The 14,257-nt window shown below is 45.8% G+C and overlaps 1 protein-coding gene across 2 annotated transcripts in view; it reads left to right on the top strand.

The window, feature by feature from the left end:
- Window positions 1-14,257, top strand: part of LOC135915096 (dopamine beta-hydroxylase-like) — a 73,964-nt gene that overhangs the window by 9,787 nt on the left and 49,920 nt on the right. Inside the window, exons 1-2 of one of the 2 annotated variants that reach the window (XM_065448092.1) lie at window positions 3,399-4,052; window positions 11,335-11,696. In XM_065448092.1, the coding sequence (XP_065304164.1) occupies window positions 11,385-11,696 (312 nt within the window). In that variant the 5' untranslated portion in view covers window positions 3,399-4,052; window positions 11,335-11,384. Of the gene's footprint in view, window positions 1-3,398; window positions 4,053-11,334; window positions 11,697-14,257 lie in introns of those variants that run through there. The other variant, XM_070532795.1, reaches the window with a different exon arrangement.

Below are 14,257 nucleotides of genomic sequence, written 5' to 3'. Positions count from 1 at the left end.
TTTTCGTTTCTAGTGAGCATTTGCTTCCTTCGTTTTCGTTTCTAGTGAGCATTTGCTTATTTGCTATGAATGCAGTTTGCAGTTACACTATCTCCAAGGTGGGCCCGCTCTAGTCGACGCGCCGACCCTGCATACCGTGTTATACCAAAGGGGGTCAATCCCGGAAACAGTATAATTCGCGGTCAGGTGAGTCACGTGGTGGGAGTCTCTGCGTCTTACCGTCTTCACTGGCAGGTAGGTAATCGCTGTGGTGCAAAACGCTGCGCAGGATATGATCACCGGCAGGGCATTTATTTACCCGCTTCACGAAAGCTTCGCTTCTCAGATTCACACGCGGGGGTTGTATCTGCGTGATTTTTATTATCTAAGATGGCCCGTTGACGGCAAAAGGCACTTATGAACTAAAAGCTTCGTGAATTACGCTCCCTCCCCTCCCCCTCCGCCCTTTCATTGCTGAGCTTTTTTTTTTTTGACGTACAGTTCGAATTGAAAGTGAACCAGTCATAGTCCGCTTGCGCTAACTGGTCTGAAAACATTGTCACGCCTCATTGGCTCATAAGCTGATGGCGATCAAATAAATGTTGCAAAGATTCGGTCATACCATTGCATGTAAAACTTGGAACAATGAGGTATTTGCAGCACACAGAAGAGTTTTGTTGCCAAAAATAAATTGCACGCTCTAGCTCTGCCAAAAATTGAGAAGTTATGGGGAACGAACATTTGGGCATAACGCCTCGGGGTTGGTACACGTTCTCTCCAGTAATGTGCACTTGACTTGTATGCATCCAACGGAACGCCAAGATATTTTGTTGGTTCATAAGGATATTCAATGTTCGCGAACTGTGTCGGCTCAAACAGTCGCGAGCCAAACCACAGTCCCACACCTTTACCACAGTTCATTCGTGCACCAGAGATGGTGCCGAATCCCTCCATTCACATCCATTCCTATGACAGTCAGCTTTTTGAAACGCCCGCCACGTGCCACTTTCTCTTCTAATTTCATTGTGACAGCTCAAACTGCGCTGTCTCCGGGACCGACCTACTTTCCTGCGTACTTTCCGCGCAGCACGCTACGTGAAAATTGTGCGACGCTATACCGACTTTATGATCGCCCAAGTTCATAATGCTACAACATTTCTTCACTGGAGTACAAATGTCATCGTCCGTTTTAACATACACCACATCACATAGCCACACGTACTACGACTGCATAACACGTAGTCGTTGTTGACTTCACGATCTATGTCCCACTCGCTTACGCTCGTCGACTGCTTATGTAGAAACCAACACTTGCCATGTCGTAAGCTCGCGTCGAATGGCCGGCGTAAAAATTATGCAGTTGCCGCCATACGATGGTCTTCCACGCGGTCGTCATCTTGCTGCCGTCGTCACAGGCATATCTACGCTGGCGCCTTACACACACAAACAACTACTCAGTTTACGCAAACACGTTGTACCACCTGGTATCGCTTTGCGGAACCTCAAACAATGCTAGATAGGAAAGTAGTTTCAAAATGCTTCGCATGACATGATTTCCACAGTGAGTGGGATCGGTTCAATTTTGATATATGCATTATGCAAACATATACTCGCTTCTGTTCTGTTTCGATTAAAATAAGTGAACAGCAAGCAGCTGTTTTCTCAGTCGAAAAACGTGACATTTCAATTAGCACATCCATTTAGTAGAAAACCATTCCATTTATAAGCTGTCTTTTTTTTTACTATTCCATAAGGCAATCCCTCCTCAAAATGAAAAAAAAAATTCTTCTACCACTTTATTGATAAAGAAAGCTAAAAAAACGAGTCATAATTTTATCAGCGCTAACACGCTTATATAGCAAAAGCATCAGGAATATAGTATACAAATGATATAATCATTTCCAGCATTCTTATCACAAGAAAAGCCTTTCATCATTTGCGCATACATAGATAAGCCGCATTAAATTTCTTAATCTGGGTGTTACCAAGTGTTCATATTTCAAAGTGGTCAGCGCGCAACAAAGCATGAACTGAAGGAAGTATACAGGACGAGCGCCACATTTTCATTAAACTTTAATTTAAAATGGGTTGTTCAGCACAAAGTAAAGAAAACGAGGCAAGAAGAGATGAAAAGAACAGGATATAGAACGAAAGCAATGTAATTCGGATTCACGCACTACGCTACAATCATGCCTCGTCACAGGCAGCGAATGACGCAAGATATTGATTGGTGGGATTTGCCATCCTACAGCAAAAAGGTGGGCCACGTGACGCGCCGTTGTTGAGTTCAAGCGTTAACTTGGAGCACTTGGCTTTCTTTAAAGCACGTTTGAAGGCGGGTTATGTCTTGTGCATATGATTAGGCAATAATTTACCTCTAGCGCTCTACTGTGATTTGCATTTAACACCGACGGTTGCGTAGTCTTCCTGATGTGTCTTACTATTTAAAATGTGTTGTCTCTGGTTTGCTTGAATGCTTGCTTGCTTGTATGTTTGTATCTTTGCTTGCTTGCTTGCTTCTTTCTTTCTTTCTTTCTTTCTTTCTTTCTTTCTTTCTTTCTTTCTTTCTTTCTTTCTTTCTTTCTTTCTTTCTTTCCTTCTTTCTTTCTTTCTTTCTTTCCTTCTTTCTTTCTTTCTTTCTTTCTTTCTTTCTTTCTTCGCTTGGTTGCTTGCTTGCTTATTTTTCTGTTCTGTTTCTTCACTTACTAGCCTAATGGCAGTGCATTTCAACAAACTCTAGTTGAGGGTCAGCGCATGTCCAGGTAGCCTAATTTTTCGTCTGTCCGTGTGTTGTTGCCCTGTTGACCCTTTAAAAATAACACGTGCAAATTCACCTACCTTTCGAGGTTTACTGTAACAAAGTGTACTTGCCGAACAACGGGAGTCTACGACAGGAGTCTTCCGGGAGTCTACGACGAACAAAGTCTGTCTCATCCTCTGAGACAATGCTCCTTTCTACGCGACCTTTCACTCGGCAGCCGTGGCATGCGATGCAAAATTTCGAGGGCAAATATTCTGTGCCACCTCAGGCTTGCGGCAGGGAAATTTCCCGACGAGCACCGACGACATTTCGTCAACAAATTATCGCCGGTTTGCGTCATCACAGCACCAAACACCCCAGTTTTTCAACCGAATATGAACTCAATTTGTGTTTAGACTTAAAGAAACAAACTCCGTGGTCATTTCATGCTTCCAAAGCGGCGCCTTATAGTTTATCATGTCCGCTTCTTCTCTTCTACTGCAATATTGCAGCATTTTTCGTTATCTTCTTTTTCTTCTGGCGCCTTCATTTCGCTCCCGCGTGCCCTTAGAGTGTGGGACGACAAAGGAATTCAACCAGGCCTCATATGGGGGAACTACGTCGAGGCGGTTCATATTGCGCGCTGCAGGCGCATTCATAAGGTGCGGGAGGAATTGGAGGAAAACGGGAAGAGGGCAGCCTAGAATCAGACGGGGTCATTCATGTATGGGTTTATGAACTGCGTACGCCAGCTATAATCCTTTCATTCCATTGCCAGCTGTCTACAATTTTGCTTCTTTTTTCTTTTTTCTTTCTTTTTTTTAATTCTTTGTCGTTTACGCTAGTATGCCTTAGCCTCTGCGCCAGTAATGGGAAAGGGGGGTGGCTGCGCTGAATGGGGTGGCCAAGCCCAAACAAAGGGCAGATCCTCCTCCGATGTCACCGCTGTCCGGATTGGACCTTCCCCATTGGAACCGAGAAGCTTCGGGGCCCCGCCTCTGATCCTCGTTCATTGGCGTCTCGCGTGTCTTACGCTCCCAAAAAGGCCCGCGGTAGTGTTCTCCTCCCGCACTAATCGTGGCACTCCCTACAGCCTCCTGTACGGTTATACACGGCCTCCTGCAAACCGGCGCAGTGTATACATGTCCCCCCTTCCCCCACAAGCTTCCTCAACTCTGATCTGAGCAGTCAAAGCCGCAGTGCCGGCTGCGCGGCTGTGAGAGACAGCAGGCGATCAGCAGGCGATCAGCGATCAGACTAGAAGAGGCGCATCCAACGTCGACGTCACTAGAAAACTCCAAGACAAGTGTGAAGCGGAACTACGTCTTCCACGGTATGGCTATTTTTACAACACAACACTTTTTCTCACTTTACTATAGCTGTCGCACAGGCCCGCCACTGACGAAGATGGACGGATGAAATAACTTTACTGAAATGTCCTGCGAGCCACGGGATCCTGAAAATATTCACTGTTTTCATCCTGAAAATTCATTTTAAGTGGGTGCACCTCGCATACTCACTGATTACAGAGAAATTAGTGATAAACAGGATGGGAAAGGTAGTGAGGTTAACCGGGTGAAATTCTGGTTTGCTACCCTGCACTGGGGGAAGGGTAATGGTAAATGAAAGACGGAAAGACCAGGGCAAAGAGAAAAAGGAAAGAAATGAGAAAAAAATGTAGGGAAGGTCGTGAACGTCCATAATAATCAGTGTCTCCAATCGGCCACTCGACCGTAAAAATTTCAAGAGTGCCTTCACTGTCTTGTGGTGTGATGACTGTATAGGTTGGTGTTCCAGGGCTGTCTGTTCCGAAAACGGCTGGTCGTCAAGACACGCCAGCATGGTCGCGAGTGACTGCCTGTGTGCACTGTATCCGGGACAATGACAAAGAACGTGTTCGATAGTTTCCTCGTCGCCGCAGTGGTCACACGCAGCACTATCCTCCCATCCTATGCGGCAAGCAAACGACTTCGTCAATGCGACGCCCAGCCACAGTCGGTAAAGTACCGTTGTCTCGGGTCGGGATAGTCCAGGTGGAGGCTGAAGTTGCAGGCAGGGGTGCAGTCGATGTAGACGTGTGTGCTGGAAACTAGGTGTGTTCCACAACGATTGTAAGGCATCATATACAAAAGTTGCACTGCTGCATCTGTTCTTGATAGCGGGATTGGCTCCTGCAAGCCGTATTCGCGGGGAGATCTAGCAGTTTCATCGTCTTGTTCATTACCCTTTAGGCCACGGTGACTAGGGAGCCACTGAAATGTGACGGCGTGTCCTTGCTCGACGAGGCCATGAAGAGCTCTCGGATTTGTAGCAATAGTTGTTCGTAAGGTCCACGGGGTAAGGTGGAAAGCAAGCAATGTAGAGCTGCCTTAGAGTCGCTGAAAATGTCCCACTTTTGATGTGGTTCCTATCGAATTATGCATAATACGCTACGAAGAGCAGCAAGCTCCGCGGCTGTCGATGTAGTCTGATGCGATGTCTTGAACTTGAAGGCGGTGACTTTCGCAGGAAAAATTACTGTTACTGCGGATCCGTCCACGGTGGTTGAACCATCAGTGTATATATGGGTATGATCGTTGTATTGTTCCTACAGTAAGAGCAGCAAAAGCTGCTTGAGAGTCGACGATGAGAGTTTTGCCTTCGTTCGAATCCGTGGCACTGCCAGTCGAACCTGTGGCTGGGCCAAGCACCAAGGGGGAAGCAAAACTCTCGATGCAGCTGTGCAATCTGATGGCAGGTATACACGATACGGCAGTATCGTCTGACAACAACAAGCGCGTGGTCAGTCTTCTGGCAGTGAGGCGAGATAGTGGAGAGGGGCGCGAGCAAGATGCCTGACGTGAGCTCTGAGCGGTTCCATAACAATGTGAATATTGGCTGAGTAGTAATCCGCAATTGCAATGGTTTCGGATGTTGGTGTACACCGTGGCAGCTCTAAACAAACCCTAAGCACCTGGGCCTGAGCACTTTCCAGTCTACGGATGTTAGTTCTGCAGGTATTGGTTAGCACTGCCAAGCTGTACCTCAGATACCCGAGAAACAGCGTCCGGTACAGCTGCATCCTCACGTGTACTGAAGTACCCTAGGCTTTTCCTCCAAGAAACTTGAAAAGACAAGAGATGGCTATCAGGCGCTTTTTTAGGTAGCCCACGTGGGGACTCCAATTGATTGATTGATTGATTGATTGATTGATTGATTGACTGATTGATTGATTGATTGATTGATTGAGTGATTGATTGATTGATTGATTGATTGATTGATTGATTGATTGATTGATTGATTGATTGATTGATTGATTGATTGATTGATTGATTGATTGATTGATTGATTGATTGATTGAAAACATCTTTATTTGCTGAATATTCGTAGAACTCGTGGGTGGGCCGCCTAGTCCGGCAGCCCACGGGTTATTGCTGCTACGCTGGCCCTCCCCACCAGCCAGTGCTGACGGTCAGAATTATCGCTGAGCAGAATAGCCTCCCACTGCTCTTCTGAGGGAGTTGGAATGGGATCAACTATGGGATTAAATTGGCATGCGCACACCATGTGGTAGAGGTTAGCTACCTCTCCACAGTGTGGGCATTGCGGAGAGTATAGTGTAGGGTACCACTGGTGTAACTTAGCTGGCGTTGGGTATGTATTGGTTTGTAGTCTCCTAAGTGTGTTCTAACTTAATGAGGGATTTATGTGGTGTTGGGTACTCCTTCCTGGCTGTTCTCTATGGTGCGAGATTGTCAGCATACACTGCTAAAGCAGTTAGGTCGCAGCACCCTTCAAGGTCATCAGAGGGAGACGCCCGGTATAGAAGAGCTCGGGCAAGTCTGTGAGCAGCTTCGTTTCCTCCTGGTAGTTCCAGGTGACCGGGAAACCAGATGACTGAGGCTTGGCTGGGTGGATGCTTAATCAGCAATGACAACCCTGACCTGTGGATTGACCCATTATTGAAGTTGCGACAGGCGTTCTGGGAATCAGTGAGCATATCGGCGTTGGGGTTAGATGCTATGGCTAATGCAATACCCGCTTCCTCTGCGTGAGTGGTGTTGGATGTTTTCATAGAGGCGCAGTTCACCATCGATCCTGAAGGCGTTGAGACCACAATAGTCATCACTCCATTCTTTGGTCCTGCGGCGTCCACGTAAAGGGTGTTAGGTTGCTCGTCCCGTTTCTTCTACAGAGCTTCCCCTCTTGCTTTTCTCCTTTCGATGTTGTATGCAGAATGCATGTTCCGCGGAATGGGGCACACGTTGATGCGTCTCCTCACATCACGTGGTACGTTTTCCCTTTGGTCTATCGTATAGGACAGATTAATATGGATCTTTTCGAGCAGCTCTCTACCTGGTTTTGTGAGTGCGAGCCTATTGAGTTCTGAGAGGCATTGTGCTTCCCACATCTCTTTGAGGGTATTATGTATTCCTAGAGCCATGAGCTTTGCCGTTGGCGTGGAGTTTGGTAGCCCCAGTGCCGTCTTGTAGACTTCCTGATCAGTGTCTCCAACTTTTCTATTTCCGACCTGGAGAGGTTAAGGAATGCCGTCCCGTATATTATCCGAGAGATCACGAAAGCTTGCGCTAAGCGGATGGCCTCCCTTTCCTTCATGTCATGGTGCTTATTTCTGATACGATGTATCATCCGGAGGATTTGCTCGGAGGATGCTGTAAGCTTCTTCATAGTAGTGGTGTTCTGTCACCCCTGCGGGATATACAGCCCTAGGATCTTGATCTCTGTGCGAGCTAATTTGTCCATCGATGGATATGGCGTACGAAGACATTGGCTTCAGGCTCCAGTTTGACCAATGCACATTTATCTGGAGAAATCCTGAGGCCTTGTTCACTAAGGTACGTCGATATCAACGTCGCAGATTTTTGAAGCCTTGCACGCACTTGAGGACGCGTCACACCAGATGCACAGACGCAGACTTCATCGGCATAGATTGACAATTTCACCGTATTTCGTACACATTCTATGAGGCCAATGAGCACAAGGTTGAAGAGTGTTGAGCTCAACACACCACCTTGGCGATACTTCATGGTGCGTATAATGTTGAGTAGTTGGGCCGTCTTCGGGATTCACAAAGAGAGATCGCATATGTAAATAACTGCGTGTCCAACGATAGAGTCGACCGCCGATTATCTGTCGCCACGTTCCTCCACATCAAAGGAGTATATGACAATGTTCTGCATGAGGCTATATCAGAGACTCTAGAAATGGTTGGTCTCAACGGCTACAGTTCATGAATAGCAATAAGTGCTGTAAAGTAATTAACTATAAAGTTAATAAGTTAATTTTCGGTATTTAGTTGAACATGTGTTTCAATTTCTCGTGCAAGTAATGTTCGCCCCTTTGAATATACCAGCTCAAGGAATGGAATTATGCTATTGCTGCCACAGAAGATTTCTTAAATTCTGGAAAACATAAAAATGATTATCCGGTGTATACATACATATACACACGCTTTTCTGCGTTTTTCCATCCCCTCTCTACACCCACCACTGTGGCCAGCTTCCCACACTTCAGACTCATGCGCTTTTTTACACTTTAAAACTCATTATGCTAACGCATTAAAAAAGCTCATTCCATAATATAACAAAAAGCGTTTTGCGCGTGGTGAATCCCAACAGCGACTTCATAAACATGAAGTAGAGAAATAATTATATAATAGGTTAACCAACGCACAGGCAACTCCGCCGGGGTATCTCATCTGGTGCTGATTGCGAGGCCGTGGGTTCTGCTCCCGACCCATGAGGCACCGGTGAGAGCAGACCGCAAAAAAAAATTCACCTACGATTAGATACTCCCTAATGTGAAATTTGAGCACGGCTCTATACGTGTTTTTATTTCGCGATATATTGAGGCAAACAGTTTGAGAGACATGTAGCAGAGTCGGCGATCGTCGAAAATTTGATCTGCGGGTCAAGCTCGTCAGCTTTTACACATGACTCGTCGAAGGTTCCAGTGTAATCGCTGGTGTCGCGTGGCTTCCAGAAAGTGCTACACAATTCGCGTCGCGCGTACAGTCAGATTAAAAAACAATCGCTAACCATAGCAATCGGAACAAACTTGAACAAGACCAAACCAAGCAAACCAAACAAACGCGAGCGAGAGCTGACGCGAGCAGACGATAGTACGAAACGAGCGGTCCGGCTGAGACCAGTTTCCTGCACGCACGTCTCTGAAAGGGTCGCTCTCACTGGTCTCCGCCATTAGTGGCTCGCGTCCTTCATCTGCCGCTCCGCGTTCGCTCTTTCATCTTTCGCTGTGCTCGTTCGCTCGGTTACGCCACCGACGCTCACCGCAGGAACGGGGGCCTAAGATCTACGGTCTAAAACGTCCCCCTGTATCCCCGGTGCGTTGATTCCTGTCGTCATCATCATCATCAGCCTGTTTTATGTCCACTGCAGGACGAAGGCGATCTCCAATGACCCCTGTCCTGCGCCAGCCAATTCCAACTAGAGCCAGCGAATTTCCTAATTTCATTGCTGCACCTAGTCTTCTGCCGTCTTCCACTGCGTTTCCCTTCTCTTGATACCCATTCTGTAATCCTAATAGTCCAACGATTATCTAACCGGCGCATTACATGACCTGTCGAGCTCTATTTTTTTTTCTCTTGATGTCAACTAGAACATCGTCTATACCCGATTGCTCTCTGATTCAAACCGCTCTCTTTCTGTCTCTCAACGTTATGCCGAGCCATCTTCGTTCCATCGCTCTTTGCGCGGTCCTAAACGTGTTCTCAAGCTTCTTTGTCAGTCCCAAGTCTCTGCCCCATATGTCAGCACTGGTAAAATGCACTGATTGTACACCTACCTTTTCAATGATAATGGTAAGCTTGCAGTCAGGAGCTGACAATGTCTGCCGTATGCGATCCAACCCATTTTTATTCTTCTAGGAATTTCCTTCTCATGGTCAGAGTTTCGGGCGATTAATTGGCCTAGGTAAACGTACTCCTTCACCGACTCTAGAGGCTGATTGGCGATCCTGAATTCTTGCTCTCTTGCCCGGCTATTCATCATTATTTTTGTCTTCTGCATATTAATCATCAACCCCACTTTTACGCTCTCTCTGTTTAGGCCCTCTATCATTTGTTGCAACTCGTCTGCATTGTTGCTGAATAGAACAATCTCATCGACAAAGCGAAGGTTGCTGAGATATTCGCCTTAGATCCTTATTCCTAAGCCTTCCCAGTTTAGTAACTTGAATACTTCTTCCAAGCACGCAGTCAATAGCATTGGAGAGACTGTGTCTCCCGTTCTGACCCCTTTCTTTATAGGTATCTTCCTTCTTTTCTTGTGTAGAATTAAGGTAGCTGTAGAACCTCTGTATATATTTTCCAACGTATTTGCGTAAGCATTCTGTACTCTTTGATTGCGTAATGCCTCTATGACTGCTGGCATCTCTACTGAATCAAATGCTTTTTCGTAATCTATGAAAGCCATATAGAGAGGCATGTTGGACTCTAGGGATTACTCGATAACCTGATTGATGACATGGCTGTGATTCATTGTAGAGTGTCCCTTCCTGAAGCCAGTCTGTTCCCTTGGTTGACTAAAGTCCAGTGTTGCCCTTATTCTATTGGAGATTATTTTGGTGAATATTTTATATAATACTGCGAGTAAGCTAATGGGCCTATAATTTTTCAATTCTTTAACGTCTCCCTTTCCTGGATTAGTGGAATGTTTGCATTCTTCCAGTTTTCTGGGACCCTTGAAGTCGATAGACACATCGTATAACGAGCCGCCAGTTTTCCAAGCATTATGTCACTCCATCTTCAATTAAATCGACTGTTATTCCATCTTCTCCTGCTGTTCTTCCTCGTTTCATGTCTGGCAAGGCCCTTCTGGCCTCATCGCTAGTTATAGGAGGAGTTTCTGTATCCTGTTCATTACTGTTTCTAATAGAGGTATCCCGACTCCTCCAGGTACTGTACAGGTCAGTATAGAATTCTTCCGCTTCTTTTACTATATCTTCGAGATTGCTGAGGATATTACCCTGCTTATCTTTCAGTGCATACATCTTGATTTGTTCTATGTCAAGTTTCTTCTCACTGATTTCTGCGTCCAATTTTTACGGCTTCTTCAGTCTTTGTCACGTTATAGTTTCGATTATCACTTACTTTCTTCTTGTTGATCAGTTTTGACAGTTCCGCGAATTCTATCTGATCTCTTGAGTTCGACACTTTCATTCTTTGTCGTTTCTTGATAAGGTCATTTGTTATTTGGGAGAGCTTGCCTACTGGTTGCCTTGGTGCCTTGCCTCGCACTTCAACTGCTGCCTATGAAGACAGCCTAGCTTCTTGTACGCGTCAAGAAACCCGGCGCGCTCAATTAACCCGGAAGCCTCCCCAATGCTATTTGTCATTGTCCAGCTGCCAATAGGGTCATTTATTTTATTTATACACTACTGCGGACCTTGCACAGGTTTAAGCAGGGTGTGTAGAAAAGCATTTGGATAGACAAAAGATTCAATACACACAATGTCAACTTATCAAAATAATGGCGAAAGCTAATCCGTCTGGGTCACAAATGAAATTAAAATGGGAACCATGTCCTCGTCAGTCATTTAGAGAAGCTTTTTTGGCTGTGATGTCGACCACATTTGGTTTGTTTTCTTTATTATAGACCGCGCATCTAGGCGACCTACTTGCTGGAGGGGTCCAGCCGACGAGAAGATGTCGGCTGGGGTTCCGAGACGACCAGTTGGCCTCGCACTGTGGGCACTACCCCGCTGGATGGCGTGGCTGGTGGTCGCATGCGCGGTGGCGGCGGAAGCGACACGCTATTTCGACTTGGTGCTCGACCCAGAGTCCCAGTTCCGGCTCTACTGGACGGTCGACTACGAAGCCGAATTACTGACGGCGGAGCTGAAACTCGACCTGCCATCCGAAGACTGGTTCGCCATCGGCTTCTCTGATCGCGGAGACGTCTCTCTCGCTGACGTCTGCGTGCTCTGGGCCGACCCGCACGGACGACCCCACCTGGAGGTGAGCGTGGGTTCGAACGAGAGAGGCGCAAGGAAAAGGCGCATTTGTCTTTCATAACAGTTCTCTCCGCGTGGTCTTAGAGTGTTATGGTAGAACCTTTTGCACGTAGAAGCAGTGACACACCACAGGGGGGAAGGGGAGATTATTATAACTCTCTACTTTCTCCTGTCCCACCCCACTTTCCCAGAACTGACAACCGGGGTTAACCGAGTGAGAGGCAGCCACAGAACCTTCCATTTCTGTTTTCAGGTCAGCTTATAGGCACGGTCGTGTTTAAACCTTACTTAAAAGAGAAGGGGAGCATGCGTTATATTTTTATAGGCTGTATTTTCTCACGATACATTACGAAAACAAGAAAAAATGTTTGCAGTATTGCAGTGTGGTGAGGGCAACTCAATCGAAGGCCTTAAAAATAGAAGCGACGTTTCCACATTACCAGCAAAACAATTAGCGTTACATCACCTATTTGACAAGCACCAGGAATCCATTCACGCCTACACGGACAGTTCTGTAGTCAAAGAAAGTGCGACTGCAGCTTATGTTATACCATCCTTAGAGGTAGCTAGAGTACGCTTGTCGACTAGGACACACGTCGTCACCAACAATAGCGGAATTAGTGGCAATTCTCCAAGTCACTCATTTTATCAAAATATATGAGATACCAACAAAGTGGGTAATTTGCATGGACTCCTTATCGGCTTTCTCATGTCTTGAAAATATTGATGACAACCAACCACACGCACGAATAACATACGCAATACTGAACAGTTTAGCTCAGGCTAATCAAAGGAAACATGAAGGGATATTACATGTGGGTCGGCCATGCTGGTATAGCAGGCAACGAACTAGCGGACTCATTGGCAAAATCAGCGCATAAAGATGCAGAAATTGAACTCATCCCTTTATCACCAATGGACACAAAATGGATATTGAGAGTACTAAAGAAAGACTTGTGTATGTCAACATGGTTTAATGAAAACACTAAGGAATCGATACTTTACGAAGTAGACCCTCACCTCGAATACCAGCTGGATGTACAACTTTCTAAAAGTACCGAGACACTAATTCACCGACTGCGCCTTGGGACAGCATACACCAAACATTTTCTGCATCGAATCAAACGGGCTCCTTCCCCGGCTTGCTCCTGTGGCCACGACGATGAGGATGTTCGCCATCTACTCCTTGAATGCCCCATATACTAGATACAAATACAGCAGCTAGAACAAGAGGTATACTCCGTCGATCCTCACCGGCCTTTCTCACTCACAAAATTGCTAGGCCCATGGCCATCGAAAATAGCACAGCGAAAAGCACTGAATGCAATTGAACATTTTTATGAAGACACAGGCATCCTCAACAAATACTAGGTATTGCATTGAATAATCACACGATGTCACTAAAACATTCTTCTATTATTTGTAATTATTAGTGCTTGTATATTACGCGTTATACATTTTTTGTTGTTGTGCGTGAATTATTTTAACGCTGTAGTTCCTCATCTGTTTATATGCTCATCGTAGTCCACATCATGGCCGTTTGTGTGTGTTCGTGACTGTTTACGAACTCATTGTGGTGCAACTTGCATTTGACTTTGACACTGTGATGTTCATAGGCGTATAGGACTGTGCTGTGGCTTTCTCATCCTATGAAGTGATCTTTTTTATTTATTTTTTTTCATTTTGCTACATATTTTTTATATTGTTTCTGCTATGATAAAAGGAGTAGCCGTCACCATTATAAGGTGACTACGTCTCTTTCTTTTATTTTCATTTCAATAAAAAAAATGGCAAGTCAATTTTGCGAAAGCCCACAAGCTGGATGAAAGTTCATGAAAAGGAATGTTGTCACCCACCCGGCTGGCGCACGAAACCACATTCGTAGCTAGACAAAAGCGCAGGCATGAAGGCTCCGATTCGGCCCACAGGACAGCTTGGGCCAGGTACAATATTCAGGCAGGTATCATTACTACCTAGCATTTTCTGAATAGAGTTTATGTATGAACCGTTATAGGCGTACAAGTTAGAGCTCTTTTTCAACATTAGAAGAGCTCGGAAACCTACCTCCAAAGCCTGAAGGGCCTTTAATGTGCGCAAAGACGTGCACAGAGACGTTTCTCTATCGTCATGCTGTCGACATTTTGGACCAATTGGCAACGAAGCCACGGCGACTGGACTTCAAGTTACAGAGCAGCATGCAGCAATAAGTCAGGGTAGGCTCTTTATCGGGGTGGAGTCAAAAAAAGACGTTCCTCGTCCGCCGCCAAGGTCTGTGAGTGGGGGCGCTGGCTAACACTCCCAGGGTTCTACTAGTACACATAAATACCCAAAAAAGTGGATGGGGAAACGCCGCCGCGGTAGCTCAATTGGTAGAGCATCGCACGCGACATGCGACGGTTGTGGGTTCGGTTCCCACCTGCGGCAAGTTGTTTTTTCATCCACTTTAATTTCCATTAATTTATCATTACTTTATTTCATTTATTAAGCACATGCAATTTCCCCTGTGTTGTACTTGGTGTCAGTGTTTGTTGCCTTCTCATTATATGACTAATAATTATCGGGTCC

This window comes from Dermacentor albipictus, chromosome 1 (genome assembly GCF_038994185.2).
Source record: "Dermacentor albipictus isolate Rhodes 1998 colony chromosome 1, USDA_Dalb.pri_finalv2, whole genome shotgun sequence".
Classification (NCBI taxonomy): Eukaryota; Metazoa; Arthropoda; class Arachnida; order Ixodida; family Ixodidae; genus Dermacentor; species Dermacentor albipictus.
Note: the sequence above shows the minus strand (reverse complement) of the source record. Positions and strands in the feature narration are given on the sequence as shown.